Source organism: Marmota flaviventris, chromosome 12 (genome assembly GCF_047511675.1).
Source record: "Marmota flaviventris isolate mMarFla1 chromosome 12, mMarFla1.hap1, whole genome shotgun sequence".
Classification (NCBI taxonomy): Eukaryota; Metazoa; Chordata; class Mammalia; order Rodentia; family Sciuridae; genus Marmota; species Marmota flaviventris.
The window spans coordinates 92172421-92189878 of NC_092509.1; the positions used below are offsets into that span (position 1 = coordinate 92172421).

Consider the following 17458-nt stretch of genomic DNA (forward strand, 5'->3'; position numbering starts at 1 on the left):
TTTTTTGCGTGAGTAAAACTCCTGACCCACCCGGGTTTACGCAACTTTTTTAAGTGCAGAGGGGAAAACGGCGGTGGAGAGTAAGACCAGGCGATGGAAAAAGTCCGTATGACGTCACGTGGGCTTGGTTTGCAGGCATAAAAGGGAGGGTCTCTCCGCCAGCGTCCAGTTGTCAAACGACTTGAGCAGTGAGCGTCAGCACTCCCGGGAACTCCGCAGCGGCGCCTCCCGCAGGGCCACCTCCCGACGACAGCCGACCCGACAGCCAAGCTCCGCCCGCCGCGCACCGCCCCGCCCTCGGCCACGATGCTCCGGGCCGCTCTGCTGCTCAGCGCCGCCTTGGCCATCAGCCACGCAGGTGAGTACCGCGTGGCCTGCCCGCACCCAGGCTGAGTTTCCGCTCAGACCTCGGTCCATCTCGGCAGGCCGACTCCTGAAGAGACGGGCTGGGTGAATTTGAACCTGAGTCCAAAAGAACTGGGAGGCTATCCCCGTTTTGTCACCCAATCTGGTCTCATGCACCAGCTCCTGAACCGGTCTAAGATTCACTCTCACCCACTAGATAGGAATAGAGAACCTAATGTGCAGGTTGTCATCTTAAGATACCTGTGAAACGTGTGTGTGTGCCACCTCTTGTTACCAAACAGCAGGCATTGTGTTTTTGTGTTTTCTTTCTTTCTGTTTTTGACTGAGGATTGAAGCCCAAGGGCGGCTTAACCACTGAACCACAGGATGCTTTTTTTTTTCCCGCTAAATTGCTTAGGGCCTCGCTAAATTGCTGAAGCTGGTTTGGAACTTGAAATCCTCCCGCCTCAGCCTCCGGAGCTGCTGGGATTAAGGCGTGCACCACTGCGCCAGGCAGGCCAGCAACCATTGTTTTAATTAATACTCTGTTCAGTGCTTTCCCGCCCCAGGGAAACATAAACATAATTTATGTTTTTAAAACAAAACATTTAAAAAGTAAAAGCTGTTTTGACTTTGAAAAGTTTGCTAAATTTCAATTAATCTAGCCAGGAGCAAGCCTCTAATGCTAGAGGTTCGAGAGGATGAGGCAAAAAAGGCAAAAAATGAGGCAAGTTCAAAGCCAGCCTCAGCAATTTAGCAAGGACTAAAGCAACTTAGTGAGACCCTGTCTCAAAAAATAAAAACAGACTGGGGATGTGGCTCAGTGGTAAGCACCCCTGGGTTCAATCCATGGGACTACCACTACTAATAGTAATTAAAGTACTAGATCCAATCCATTTGAAAGTGCTGCTTTAGCTTTTTAGAAACACTAATTTGAAAGTCTAAAAAGTTATTATAAAGAAACCTCAGAAATGTGAGTTATCAAGTTGAGCAATCTGTTACTCTTATTTAGAATGATAAATTAGTATTTCTAGCATAACCATTCAGTGAGAAGGGTTTAAAAATTGTATTCCATGACTACTTATTTCTTGATAAGATAAATATATTTCTTATATTTATTATTGTAAAGATGCCCCATAGTTAAAATATGAAACATTTAAGTCAAGGTTAAGACACTGAAGAATGATTGATGTGCTGTCCTTACTTTTATATTGTAGCAAATCCTTGCTGTTCCAACCCATGTCAAAACCAAGGTGTATGTATGAGCACAGGATTTGACCAGTATAAGTGTGACTGTACCAGAACAGGATTCTATGGTGAAAATTGTTCAACACGTAAGTTTCCCCTTGAGTTTCTTTATGTGGGTTGGGATTACATACAGGTATCATAGATTTTTGTCTTATGATGAGTCTCATTTCTCTCTCTTTGCTCTCTTAAAGCTGAACTTTTGACCAGAATAAAACGACTTCTGAAGCCCACTCCAAACACAGTCCACTACATACTTACCCACTTCAAGGGGGTCTGGAACATTGTCAATAATATTCCCTTCCTGCGAAATTCAATCATGAGATATGTGCTGACTTGTAAGTACAAATCTCTTTCTAAGGTTTTCAGCTTCCTCAAAGAGACATACTTTATAATAATGAAGATTACTAAACCCAATCCAAAAACCATTTCCAACCTGTCAAAATGACTTTAAATGTAACTTTTTAGTTTGTCTGCTTAAAGATCAGAAATAATTGACATTTGGTCCCATCTAGTTGATACAGTTCTGTCCTGTAGTCAATTCTACTCAGAAGCCTCCATCCCTCTAACTGTTTCAGCCAGTTTGTATAGTTTATTTATATAGGACATAGAGGTATCCTAAACATTCACATAGCGGTTAATTTGGATTTGGTTCAGAAAGAAATTCTATACTTCTGAAGTAGTGCCATGCACAACTATTCTTATTATAGGTCTCTTGAGCAGAGAATTGAAACTACTGGAGAAAAAATTGCTAGAGCATAGTACTCTTGTAAAGCATGTATATTTTAGTAAAGATGCATTTTCACTGGTAGTTACACTGAAATGCAGTGATTTTTAGAGTATCTTTGGAATTGAATTTAATTTCTGTACTACCTTCCACATTTCGAAATAAAAATGAACATTGATTTGTTGTGCATATGGAGACCAATAAAATATTTTTCTTTAACTTTCAGCCAGATCACATTTAATTGACAGTCCACCAACTTACAATGTGCACTATGGCTACAAAAACTGGGAAGCCTTCTCTAACCTCTCCTACTATACCAGAGCCCTTCCTCCTGTGGCAGATGACTGCCCAACGCCCATGGGTGTGAAAGGTGGGTGAGAATAAATGATTATGGATGCATTAATTGTAGTAGAGATTGGATTACTACCTATATAAAGTTCAAACCTAAACTTCATTAACAACAGTATAATTTTTTTTCCTTTTATGTGGATAACCATAGAACTTTTTTTTCCAAAAAATATGAATCTGTAAACTTCCATAAAATTAAATGACTATTTTGGTATATAATGTCCTAATAATTTTAAAATGTTATTAAAACCAAATTAATGCTAGTTTAAATAGAAATAAGTTTTTCTCAAATATCTTAGAATTTTCATCGATATTATGGTCCTCTTGACAATTGTATGTACCCTGTAAGTGAATGTCCTCAAAGTGATAGTCATGTCTGTTCCCTTTAATATGTAGATGGATTTTTATCTTAGCTTTATTCATTTTTCAGGGAAGAAGGAGCTTCCTGATTCTAAAGAGGTGTTTGAAAAAGTTCTTCTAAGAAGAAAGTTCATTCCTGACCCCCAAGGCACCAATATGATGTTTGCATTCTTTGCTCAGCATTTCACCCATCAATTTTTTAAGTCAGATAGGAATCGAGGGCCAGCTTTCACCACAGGACTGGGCCACGGGGTAAGACTGAGTTAAATCAGAACTGTAGCATTTGTACCATACCAAATAATTCACCCTCATTTTATAAAATGTCTATAAAAACCTTAGTAGAGTTCTCCATTTTAATTTACTGGTTTAGTAAAAGTATTTACACAGACACACACAAAGATTCTTTTATTTGAAGTTTTTTGTTATATATTTTTAAACTTTAGCACTGAAAAATGTAATGTGAAACAAGAATTTTGTATCAATTCACTTTTCTAGGGTTTTGGGTTTTTTTTATTCAATTTTTTTCCCTGAAGGGCTAGGGATGGACCGAGGATCTTATGCATACTACTGGGCAGGCACTCTACACTGAGTTACAGCCCCAGCCCTCACTTTTTAATGTTATCTTTAGAAATATCATATGATTATAGTGAAGTATATAAAATTCTTAAGCTCAGTATGGGTACTAACACCTTTAAACACAAGACATAGGGGCTTGTAGATTCAGTGGGTAAACAAATTTTAATATTTTGTGGTTATAAAAAATTTGCTGTATTGAAATTTTAAAGAGAATTAAATGATCAAATTATTTAATGATAAATTATATAAAAATCATAAGATTGTAAATTATATAAAAATCATAAGATTGTTCAACAGCAGCAAGTTGAAAATATTCCATAATTTTCTAGGTGGACCTAAGTCATGTTTATGGTGAAACTCTGGATAGACAACATAAGCTGCGCCTCTTCAAGGATGGAAAACTGAAATATCAGGTATGCCCTTTGACTACTAAAAATCAGTTATGACTCTTTACTTACACTAGTGATAAAAAACGTTCATTAACGTTCATTAAACGTTTATTCCTGTTTGCAGGTGATTGGTGGAGAGGTGTATCCTCCCACAGTCAAAGACACTCAGGTGGAGATGATCTACCCCCCTCACATCCCTGAACACCTTCGGTTTGCTGTGGGGCAGGAGGTCTTTGGTCTTGTGCCTGGTCTGATGATGTATGCCACAATCTGGCTACGGGAACATAACAGAGTGTGCGATGTGCTTAAACAGGAACATCCAGAGTGGGATGATGAGCGGTTGTTCCAGACGAGCAGACTAATATTAATAGGTGAGAAAACCCTCATCCCCAAAGTAAATAGTTCATTGGTACCTTTGCTGTGGGGGCAGTAGTAACTCCAAAGGAATGTTGTAAATGAAAAAAACATACACCATTAATTTGGTCTATAAGCATGATCGTTAATATAACTACCTTTGATTTGATATTAATTTTAAAAAGAAATAAAGAATAGCAAATTAACAATTGCATGTTAGTTGTTTGAAAGCTTGTTATCAGAAAGCATTAAGATTTTTAATTCTATGTCTTGTGCAAATAGGGGAGACCATTAAAATTGTGATTGAAGACTACGTCCAGCACTTGAGCGGGTATCACTTCAAACTCAAGTTTGACCCAGAGCTGCTTTTCAACCAACAATTCCAGTACCAAAACCGTATTGCTTCTGAGTTTAACACACTTTATCACTGGCATCCCCTTCTGCCTGACACCTTTCAAATTCATGACCAGGAGTACAACTATCAACAGTTTCTCTACAACAACTCCATATTACTGGAACATGGACTTACCCAGTTCGTTGAGTCATTCACCAGACAAATTGCTGGCAGGGTAAGCATTACTGAAACAAAAGACTGGCCAGTGACTTTAGAATTTCTGACACTGAAATTAGTTTTGTTGAAGTTAGTAAAGGAAAAATCAATTATTTTACTACGAAAATTATTCTCTTAAAATAAGAAGCCTAAATTTTCTTTGATATCTAAAGCTTTAGTGCACATTGTCAAGAAAATAATAATACATACCCATACCTTAATATTTTTAAACCTTTATATAAATCTTACAGATTATAGAAAAATACATTGAAGACTTGAATATCAGCTTCATTTGTATAACTTTAAAAGGCAAATTAGTTCTAGACCACTGTCAATTTGAATCTTGAGCACAGCTGCTGTTACAATGTATATAAGCAGGCTGGGGACATTGCTCAGTGCTTGCCTCCCATGCACAAGGCCCTGGGTTCAATCCTCAGCACCATAAAAGAACAAACAACAAAGTATATGTAAGAATCTTTCCAAGAGATAAAAATAGTTTACTTCTCTTATCTACTCTGAACCTAAAGCAAAAGGAGTAAATATGCCTAAAAATGTTTTGACAATTTAATTCATTTTGCACAGGTTTCTGGTGGCAGGAATGTGCCATCTGCAGTACAAACAGTGGCCAAGGCCTCAATTGACCACAGCAGAAATATGAAATACCAGTCTTTCAACGAGTACCGCAAACGCTTCAACCTGAAGCCTTACAAATCATTTGAAGAACTTACAGGTATACAATTTTCTAGACTCTTAAAAGAATCAAGGGTCTATGGAAACAACAGGGGAGTTGAAAGCAAACTGAGGGGATGAAATTCTTTTGTTAAAGTTTTACATTGGATATATTTCTGTCTTCACCTTCCCAGGAGAAAAGGAAATGGCTGCAGAGTTGGAAGCCCTCTATGGTGACATTGATGCCATGGAGTTCTATCCTGCCCTCCTGGTGGAAAAGCCTCGTCCTGATGCCATCTTTGGTGAGACCATGGTGGAAATTGGAGCACCATTCTCCTTGAAAGGACTTTTAGGTAATCCTATATGTTCTCCTCACTATTGGAAGCCAAGCACTTTTGGAGGAGAAGTGGGCTTTAAGATCATTAACACTGCCTCAATTCAGTCCCTCATCTGCCGTAACGTGAAGGGCTGTCCCTTCGTCTCATTCAGTGTTCAGGATCCACTGCTCACCAAGACAGTCACCATCAATGCAAGTGCTTCTCACTCCAGACTAGAAGACATCAATCCCACAGTACTACTGAAAGGACGTGCAACAGAACTGTAGAAGTCTATTGATCATATTTATTTATTTATGGACCACACCTTTTAACTTAATTATTTAATATTTATATTAAACGCCTTATGTTACTTTCCATCTTCTGTAACAGAAGGCGGCAGTACTCTTATTAGAGAGGAAGGGGTCACACTTGTGGAAATTATTGTCACTACTTTTAAAGATCATTTTCTTCCACTTAAGGGGGAAAAACAGTTCATTCTTTTCTTTAGAAAACAATGGGAAGTGACTTGACATGTTTTTACTTGAATTTCAGTGTATAGTATGTTTTAATAAGAACAAATGCCAAGGTATTTGAACATTCAAATACTTACAAGATGGAAATGCTGCAGTTTCTACACTGCCATTATTTTTAATCTGCCTTTTATGCTGCAATAGAGCAACTAGGGTTGGAATTTTAAAGGACTTTTGGGTATTAATCTGTCATCAAACAAGGGTACAAGATATTTAAATGAATGTCTAAAGCAGAAACTACCAGTAATTTCATGTCTTTTTAAAGCAGCCTTGAAATAATAATTTGAATCTAAATCCATGGGTAGAATCAATTTTAACAGCTCATTTGCTAAAGTTGTCAAACTCTTTACTCATATCAATAAAAGAAGCAATCAGATTTAAATCTCCAAAACCAGTAGAAATTATAATTACTGGTTAAAATATTAGAGATTTTTGCTTTTTCACTAGGAGAAAAAAATCCAACATGACTGTTACAACCTCCTTTTAAATCAATATCAAATTTGGGGGTTTTCACTAGTGAGTGCAAATTTATTTATAATGTGACTGTTACAACTTCATTTTAAATCAAAATACTATTTATTAAGTTGGTTTCCATAGACCCTTGATTCTTTTAGAGTCCAGTTCCATCTTAAAAGATTTTAGAATTTGTTTTTATGAACAATACCATGCTGAATTTAGGACTTGGGAGGGTGAGGCAGAAGGATCTAGGTGAAACAGCAATTTAGTGAGACTTGTGTCACAAAAGATAAAAAGGGCTGGGGGTGTCACTCAGTGGTTGAGTAATCTGGGTTCAATCACCAGTACCACAACAAATAAATTGATTAAATTTAACCAATAAAAAGGTAAAGTAAATTCAAATTCTAATTTGGATTTAAATTTTTGAAGCAGAATTTATTCTATCCTTATACTGCAGGATGGTACTCAACAGATTTTGCTTTGAGTTAAATGAAGTTCCAAGCTAGACTTGAACAATGATCTATTTTCTTAGATTTTCTTTTGTACAGTGTGATTTAGCAGTTGCTATCACAGTACAAAATGTATTAGCCCCATCAAAATCCTCTTCAAAACGTTTCACAAAACGTTTCACACAAATCTCAGTAAGCCTTGGACATTTGAATCAAAACCAGCCCTGCATTGCTGCTCCTTAGATTTTTTTTTTTCCTGGTAGCTACTTTGTTAAAATCAGTTTTTCTTCTATTTTTGTTTTCCTCGTTTTAAGATCAGAGCTCTTCTATCTTTGAACTCTAATATTGTCTTGAACTTTTGCACATTTCAGGAAAACCTCAGCTCAGGACTACTACTTAGCTCCTCTTAGTAGGAATAAAAGAAAATAGCCTTGTTTTTAAAAATATATTTACTTAAGTGAACAGCAGAAAATTTTATTTAACTTTAACCATCTATAATCAAGAACCTAAAAAGAGGCTAGAACCTCAGAATTGTAAGGCATTCTCCACAGGAAGACAAGTTACTTTTCCGTACTAATGAATGTCCAAAAAACTAGTAAGTAGTTGAGCATTAATAGTAAGAATAATAATGATGACAATAGTTTTCCACATCTCATTATCAGCTGACATTTTATGGTACTGTATATTTATTGAGGATTATTATTTATGTTTAATTAGGATGTTATTGTTATAGATTTTTTTATGTCAGAATCAATATATTTTGTGATTACCTCTCTGAAATATGTAAATGATTGGGATTAAGTAAGATTTGTGAATAAATTTTCAGGAACCTAATTCTGAGATGTTAAAATATTTAAGATTAGAATTTCGACTTTTGATTTCCATATGCACCAGAGCACGGACAACATTGCCTGACTGGGATATGCCATAGAGATGGGTCTTTTATATATTTGGACCTGTGGCTGCTTCATTCAATCAATTATTTATTGAAAATGTTCTGTGCAAAGAACAATAGTTTTAGTATTTTAAAATCAAGCACCAATTACAGACAGCATCAATATTTGTAAATAACTGAAAAAAAAATGTCTCAGGAAAGAAAGAAATGTTATTAAAGGAATAACTCAGGAAATTTTTCTTTGGGATTTTTTTATGCTTAACATTTTGAAGATAAATAGTCATCTTCGAAAAGCTTATAAACTGCTAACTTCTGGGGTTTTTTTGTGGGTTTTTTTTGGGGGGGAGGGACAAACCAACTTGATTGTTACAAACAACCTGCTGACTATACCTGAAAATTAAGGTTGTGAATGTTTCAGTGCCTTAGACAAATGTAAATTAACTTATGTAAAACATGTCTTGAGACAAACGACAGTTTATTTTTGTACTATTTAAAAAATAGAAAATCTCTTTTGAAAATAAATGTTGACTGTTGCATTATCTTTGTGTGGCACATGATTTCTCTGAAGCCTGATCCTTACGGTCTTGTGTTTTATTTATTGGAAAATAGGCTGGCCCTCAATGAAATGGTTCTGCCCTCAGTCATGTAGAGGCTCCTAGAGTCATCATTTATTGTTTATTAATTGAAAACCTGTGTTGAAATGGGCTTTGTGCTGTTGGAGAAAGCAACAAGCTTGTTTTCATTTCCTCTAGAAGAAAACAGAAGCCACAAAAGGCAAAGAATAAGACAAATGTTACTAAGGAGATAACAAAATAAAAAGGAAGTTCAGGAAGGAAGACATTGCTCAAGATGGCCAAACATCCATACCTTACACCGTGGCTTCCTTTGCACTCCTACTTTTAAAGTCTTGGTGGTTTCAATGTCTAGATGGACCACATGGTTAATATCTTTCCTGGCCCTTCTTCCCCGGCCTCCTCCATTCTACCTTATTTCTACCATATTTCCCACAATCACATATACCTTGATCCCATCATCATTACACACTACCCTCAAAGTCTTCATTTCAAGTATGCAGCTTTACTACCAACTCTTTCAGCTCACATACTATTGCACTCACACTCTGACATCTAAGTCACCAATTTCACTGAGACCTTCGGATCCATCAACCTTTTTTTTTTTTTTGGTCCCAGGGATCGAACCCAGGGGTACTTAACCACTGAACCATATCCCCAGTGGTTTTTTTCTTTTTTAAAAATTTATTTATTCCAATTTGTTATACAAAACAGCAGAATTCATTTCAATTCATAGTACACACAGAGCACAATTTTTCATGTCTCTGGTTGTTCACAAAGTAGACATGTACCCTAAGTACACTCGTGTCTTCATACATGTACTTAGGGTAATGATGACCATCTCATCTCACCATCTTACCTACCCCCATGCCTCCTCCCTTCCCCCATAGCTTCTTATATTTTATTTTGAGACAGGTTGTTATTGAGTTGCTTAGGGCCTCACTAAGTTGCTGAGGCTGGCTTTGAACTTGTGATCTTCCTGCCCTGCCGCCAGAGCTGCTGGGATTACAGGTTTTTGCCACCACGTCCAGCTCCAAATATCTACTTCTTTATGGATTTTTTTTTTTCTTGGCTTCATGGTATGATGCTCTCCTGGTCTTTCTCCACCTTCAAAGAGTATTGCTGCTCAGCCATGTTTTTGTTTGGTTGGTTTTGTTTTATGCTCAAACTCTACTACAAATTGAAGTGCCTGGCTCCCTTTCTACTCTGCATTCTTCCAGATTAATCACATCCAACCTCATAATTTGAAACAATAATCAATTCCATATTCAAGACTCCAGGATCAACATCTAACTGTTCATTGACAGCCTCTCCACTTGAATTCATAAATTTAATAGCTTATTTTACTTCTCTGCCTTCCCAGACCATATGCCCTAAAATAATAATTATGCAAAATTGAAGACACTACCATCTCCTAGTTTTTAAGCAAAAAACTTTCTTCACTCCCATGGCCAATCCAGCAGCAGTAACAATCCTGTTGACTACAATCTACAAACAAATCCTAAATTTATCACCTTTTTCTTCAGTTCCATGCTATCAACCTAGTTAGTTCATAGTCTCTTAATCAGTTCTCCCTCTTCTATTCTCTGTTCAAATTATTCCTTTTAGCAGTGGGATTATTCTTCTGGGGTGTTTTGGTTTCTGTTCTTGTTTTTCATGGTACTGGGGATAGAATCCAGAGGCACTCTACCACTGAGCTACATCCTGGCCCTTATTATTTTTTATTTTGACACAGCATCTCACTAAGTTGCTGAGGCTGTCCTCAAACATGCAATCCTCCTGCCTCAGCTTCCAGTGTCATTGGGATTATAAGCTTGCACCACCGAAGAGTAATCATTTTTAAACAGAAATGAGGGGCTGGGGATGTGGTTCAAGCGGTAGCATGCTTGCCTGGCATGCGTGCGGCCAGGGTTCGATCCTCAGCACCACATACAAACAAAGATGTTGTGTCCGCCGAAAACTAAAAAATAAATAAATAAATAAACAGAAATCAGATCATGGCTTATCTATGTTTAAAATCTTCCAGTGGTTTCCTACTACACAAAGGCTAAACTTCTTGTCCTACCATAGGAGAACCTGTCTATCTCCTGTCTACATATCTGATCCCATCTACTTTGATCCCCTACCTGCCTTAGTTTATTTCTGTTGCTATAACAGATTTTCTGAGACTGGGTCATATGGCTGTTGGCTCTGGAGGCTGAGAAGTCCAAAACCATGTCACTGACATTTGTCTGGCTCCTGGTCAGGGCCTCACACTGCACCAACCCATGATGGAAAGCAGAAGGGCAAGTGGGCTTGTGCAAAGAGAGGGGGTGTCCCAATACCAGACTCACTCTTGGAGGAGGTCTGCATTAATCCCCTCACAAAGTTTGAGGCCCATGATCCAAAAACCTCTTAAAAGGCCCCACTGTCTCTCACTACCATTATATTGGCAAGTAAATTTCAACACAAGTGTTGGTGAAGAGACAGCATCTCCACGCCCCAGGACCACCTTGTTCCTTACTCTTGTCACATTGCCTTTCTTGTGATTTGCTCACTATCACTCATTCTCAAGATGTGGCCTCTACCTAGAAACTGGTTTTCCTGCCTATTTTTACCTCGCTGTGTTATTCTCAGTATTGAAATCTCAGGTCAAAGTTCCTATTCAATCACCCAAACTAAAGCAACTATGAAGGCCGCCTCCTCTTCATACCATTTATTTCTATCTGATACTCCTTGTTTGTAATTACTTTCTCTACCTCCTCCCTGGAGTTTTATGTTCGTGAAAGCAAGGACCTTACCTGTGTTATTCACTTTTATCTGGCTAAAATAACTCAGATGTATTATCTGGATAGAGTCTTAGATGTCTGTGCCTGACATTTAAAAGACATTCGGAAATAACATAATTGATGGATAAGAATGGCTTCAAGAAAGCAATAGAATATGTGGTGACTCTTGAAGAAAGAGTAAGATCTTAGAAAGCAGAGATAGCTACTCTGGGAAAATTTGGCAGTTTCTTTTACAACTAAAATTGTATTGCCATAAATGTTTTGCTATTCTCCTATTGCTATTAACAAAGTATCTCACATTTTCTGGCTAAAAGAACTCAGATGTATTATCTGGAGTCCTGAATGTCAGAAGTAAGAAGAAGGTCATATGAGCTAAAGCCAGGTTATCAGCAGGGCTGACACAGGAGGGCCCTTTCCTCTAAAAGCTCTAGAGGAGCTTCTTGTCTTTTCCAGCTTCTAGAGGTTTCGTTCATTCCCTGGATCACAGTCCCTTTCTCCATGTTCTAAGCCAACAGGGCAGCATCTTCTAATATCTCTTGCCTCACTCTCATTAGGACCCTTCTGATTATCCTGGGCTCAGGCAGATAATCCAGGAAAATCTCCCTGCCATGAAAGGGTTTTCATGTTGAGAGATAAAGGCATGGGTATCTTATATTGCTCACCACACCATACAATCATGTTTGAATTTTTGGGCCAATTATCTTAGAATTATACTCTTGGGCATTCACCCTTGAAAAGTAAAAACTTATATTCATGCAAAAACTGGTACATGTATGTCCATGAGTACCCAAATTGGGAAACAACCAAATAGGAGAGGGAGGGAGAGAGAAGAAAGAAAGAAAGAGCCAGAGAGAAAGGAGGGGGGGGGGAAAGAAAAAGGTACTAAGCAAAAAGAAGTTTTAAAAAATTACATAGTCGTAGTAGTGCAAGCATGTAATCCCAGTGACTTGGAAGGCTAAGGCATGAGGATCACGAGTTCAAAGCCAGCCTCAGCCACTTAGAGAGACGCTATCTCAAACAAAAAAATAAAAAGGGCTGGGGATGTGTCTCCATGGTTAAGCACCCTTGGGATCAATCACTGCCCCCCACCCAAGAAAAATTATATACTGTGAGAGTCCACTATACAATGTTTTTGAAATCAGATTATATGGGTAGAAAAAATATTAGTGTTGCCAGATTAGGGATGGGGGATAAGTATCTACAAAGGAGTAGCATGATGGCGCCTTGTGCTGTAGAACAGTTCTGTATCATGCTAGAGGTGGTAACTACACACAGCTGCATGTATGACCTAGTGACTGAGGACCACACACTCACAACGTGTGTATAAATATTAAGACCTGAGTAAGCTTTATGGATGGTACCAAAGTCAGTTTCCTGGTTTTGATACATGATACGGTACTATACGTAAGATGTCAACATTAGGGGAGGTGCTCTGAAATCTGCACGGTTCCTCTCTACATATTTTTTTTTTTTTTTTGCAACTTCCTGTGAATTAGTTATTTCAAAATAAAACTGTAAAAAAAAGAGAGAGAGAGAAAGAGATGCAAGGTCCTCTTTGAGGGAGAACGGGGGTTTGTGCAGTATGCTTTCTTTAACTCAACACACATACAAATTAATGCAAGATAGTCTATGATCAGATCTACGAGAGAGAGAGAGAGAGAGAGAGAGAGAGAGAGAGAGACTCAAACTTTAAAGCTTCTAGAAAAAAATTGAAAGAATATCTTCATTAATCTGGAGTTGGCAAAGAATTTTAGATAGGACTTGGAAAGTGTTGGCAATAAAAGAAAGCAGTAATTAAGTGGGTGCTATGCTTTGGATATGGTTTGAGTGTCCCCCAAAGGTTCATGGGCTGAAGGCTTGCTTCCCGGTGGCAGTACTGGAAAATGGTGTGGACCTTGGGGATGACTAAAGAGAGGTCCTGAGGTCACTGAGGATGCTGCCCTCAGAAAGGATTAGAATATTTCTAATGGGGCCCTTTGGTAGTCCTTGGAGAGGGTTGTAGGCTTTATTCACTTTCTCTCAAGCTTCTCACCATCTTCCAATGAGGCCCTCACTATAGCTTTCACCATGCTGTTTGGACTTCGAGCCTCCAAAACTTTGAGGTAAATAAACCTCTTTCCTTTTGATTGAAATTTTTTTGGGGACGGGGGTGGTGCTGGGGATTGAACCCAGGGCTTTGTGCATGTGAGGCAAGCACTCTACCAACTGAGCTATACCCTTAGCTCATAAAACCTCTTTCCTTTATAACATTAGCTTGTGTCAGGTATTTTACTGAGGTAATGAAAAAATATGCAAATATAATTAACTTTGAAAAATTAACAAAATTACTCATCAAAAGACTAATTAGGGGCTCAGTAGCAAAGCACTTGCCTAGCATGTGTGAGGCACTATATTCAACCCTCAGCATCACAGAAAAATTGACAAAATAAAGGCATTCTGTCCATCGATAACTACAAAAGAAATTAAAAAAAAAAAAAAAAAGAATACTTGGGGCTGGGGATGTGGCTCAAGTGGTAGCTCACTCACCTGGCATGCGTGCGGCCCGGGTTCAATCCTCAGCACCACATACAAACAAAGATGTTGTGTCCGCCGAAAACTAAGAAATAAATGTTAAAAATCTCTCTCTCTCTCTCTCTCTCTCTCTCTCTCTCTCTCCCCCCCTCTCTCTTAAAAAAAAATCTCTCTCTCTCTTTAAAAAAAAAGAATACTTTAAGAAAAGACTAAATAGCAAAATGAATAGACAAGTCACAGACTCATAGAAAATAGTTATGCTACACATACCTGACAAACCACTTGAATATGGAATATATAAATAGCCCTTCAATCCAATAGCAAACAAACAAACAAAAAAACCTAAGTAGGAACTTTACAAAGCAAAATCATGAATGTCCAATAAGTAAATACAAATGTGGACAGTGTCACTCATCACCAGACAAATACAAAATAAAATGATAGTGAAATAATACTACACACTTACTAGAATCAAAATAAAATGATAGTGAATTTATACTACACACCTACTAGAATCGTTAAAATTTAAAAGACCAACAATGATGGTTAATTTTATGTCAACTTGATTAGGATATGGTGCCCATTTGTTTGTTCAAACATTGGTGCAGATGTTTCTATGAAGGTATTTTTTAGATATAGCTAACGTTTAACTTAGTAAACTTTGAGTAAAGTATATTACTTGCCATAACATGGTCTCACCTAATCAGCAGAAGGCCTTATGGGCATAAGATTCCTATAAGGAGGAATTTATGACTGCAAAATAGGAACCTTGCTACCAAAGTCTGGATGGTCACCCCAGTCTGGGCGTCCAGATCACTGCCCTGGTTCAATTTCTTACTTGTTACATCATAGTAGGGACTTCCAACCCTTTGCATGTGGAACTGGAAACCAGGAGTCCAATAATTATATTTTAACAAATTAATATTATAAACTATAGGGACTTAGGGTTTGCAAACATAGGCTTTCCCCCTAATTTTTTCAACAAAAGCTGGCATTTTTAATTTTAAAAAACTTACAAATCACAATTGTCCTATAACACCACCCTGAATTCAATATAGTTCTTAATAATAACAATGCAGACTTTTGCAGAACTCAGCCAGAGTCTGATAAGAAAGGAGAGGTGAGCTGTTTTCTATAAACAATAAAAAGTTTGATAAATCATTCTGTTTTTTAAAAATAGACACAAGCATCACTTTGGGGAGCCTTCATTAAACACAATAGATACTCAAAAATGATCAGATTGTTCTCATTATAATAATTGTTAGTGCCTTAAATTAAGTAGAATTTATTTTAACATTCCATATAAATCTGCTCAGAAAAAAATACATGGCCAAATTGCCTATGAGCTGAACTTTCCATTGCCTATGGAGAAAACTTCAATGAAGAGACCATTATTTAATAAAATTAAAGACACAGGAACCAGTGATGTTCAGTTTACATCCTAATCAACTTCTACGAAGTTCACCCACCACAGAAACCTAAGAGCCCGGGCCCTGCTGCCTCAGCTTCCCCTGCCTCTGGGTCTTCGTGCCTGTGGACTCTTGGATGGCACTCACTTGCCCTTTCATGTCCCCTATTGTTCCTAGCGGGTGATGTGGTTGCATGATAGCGTGACTTTTCCCTGGCTATACCCAAAATCTGTTCACGATGACAGCATTCACAAAACAGGGTGGGGTACACTTTGCAGGCTTTTGAAGGAGTGTCTGAAAGAAGTCTTTACACAGTACTCTGAAAGAAGCAAGAAAAAAATACCAACAGGTAAACAATCTTGCTCCTTAAATAGAAAAAAGGTGGAGATGATGCATAGAACAAGAATGTTCCTAAAATCCACACCCTGAAACCTACCCTTTAAAATGCAAATTTTTTATAACACTATCATGATATATTTTATGCAGACTTGTCTTATCACCACTAAGCAATGTTCTAAATATTGGAGTATTTGAAATGATCTTTAAGTTAGAAAAAGACTGCTTTAAAGAAAAAGCCTTTGAAAATTAGAAATGGTGTAACTATTAAATCTCTAATTTGGGAACATTTAACAGCAGATATAGATAGGGTTGCTCCTTTTCTCATTTTAATTCTCTTTATTCATTTTAAAAGGTGATTTCTATTATAATTTATATAAATAGATTAATTCAGAGCAGGGCTTGTGCTTTATGTTTCATAATTTACAGTATTGCTTGAAGTAGAGATATCCTAATAATTATAAAACAGTCAATATTGGCTTCCTAGCCTAATTCAAATCTTACAAATCGAACAGTCACACTCCTGGTGACAATGGCATGGCAGTGAACTTGCCAGACGATGGCAGCCATAGCACGGACTTTGTGGAGCCAGGCAAATCTGCTCTGAGTCTGATTCTGTCACTTTCTAACAGTGCAGTTGACAAAATCCCCATATTCTTCACCTTTAAAAAGCAAAAAGGGAACGGGATGCCTTCTGTATTCTTAGCTCAGGTCAGTCATTAAATTTAAGGTAACTATTTTTTTTTTTTTTAATTTCAAACATAACTCAAGGCAAACGATTATTTCTATTCCTTAATTTGTCCAATCATATAATTAATAATATTTATAATCATAGTACTTTGAGAAAATAAATCTGAGAAAGCAAAAGTAACATGAGACCTTAATATCCGTTTTCTGAGACACTTAATGTCTTAAAACTAGGAATTGATCTTTCATGTTCTCCACTTTTGCTATGAGATATTTAAGAGAAGTCCATAGGATTCTTCCCTCCAACCTGACCCTTAAATTTACTTAACATCTACACACTCTATGGTAATTTAACATGCTTCTTTATTTCTCAGTTTAGTCATTATAAGAGACTGAAGACAATAGACTGTACAACTCAGGAAGGCCTACCTTGTCATAGAAGCAAAGGGAACATTATCTAGAGCGCTTTTTAACTTGGTAGTTGTGGCAGACAGAATGCCCCCTACTCAATGTTGTCTAAATCCTAATCACTGAAACTATCATCACTTACCTAACAAAGCTATAAGGGTTGCAGATGGAAGTAAGGTAGCTAATCATCCAACTTTTAAATAAAGAGATGGTATTGGATTACGGTGACGGGAGTATAATCATTTGTCTTTGCACGTGGAAGCTGAAGGCAGAGGAGTTAAGAGTGATGCAATGTGAGAAGGACTTGGCCAGCCATTGCTGGCTTTGAAAATGAAGAGGCCAGCAACCAGGGAATGGGGAAAGTCTTCAGGAACTAGAAAAGGCAAGGAAACTCATTCTCCCTACAACCTCCAGAAAGAAATGTATGCCTGACACCTGCATTTTAGCTCCATGAGATCCATTTTGAGCTTCTCAAGTACAGAGCCATGATATTATTTGTATTGTTTTAAACCACTAAGTTTGAGGTCATCTTTCATAGGCAGTGGTAAGGAACTAGA

General features: G+C 37.6%; 1 protein-coding gene across 1 annotated transcript; it reads left to right on the forward strand.

Moving 5' to 3' along the window:
* Window positions 1-306: 306 nt before the first annotated feature.
* Window positions 307-6167, forward strand: Ptgs2 (prostaglandin-endoperoxide synthase 2). The gene is made up of 10 exons (XM_071619746.1): window positions 307-358; window positions 1563-1679; window positions 1785-1928; window positions 2544-2687; window positions 3096-3277; window positions 3931-4014; window positions 4115-4361; window positions 4627-4913; window positions 5477-5624; window positions 5758-6167. Exons 1-10 carry the CDS (start codon window positions 307-309, stop codon window positions 6165-6167), a joined length of 1815 nt encoding a protein of 604 aa, XP_071475847.1.
* The last annotated feature ends 11291 nt before the right edge of the window (window positions 6168-17458 follow it).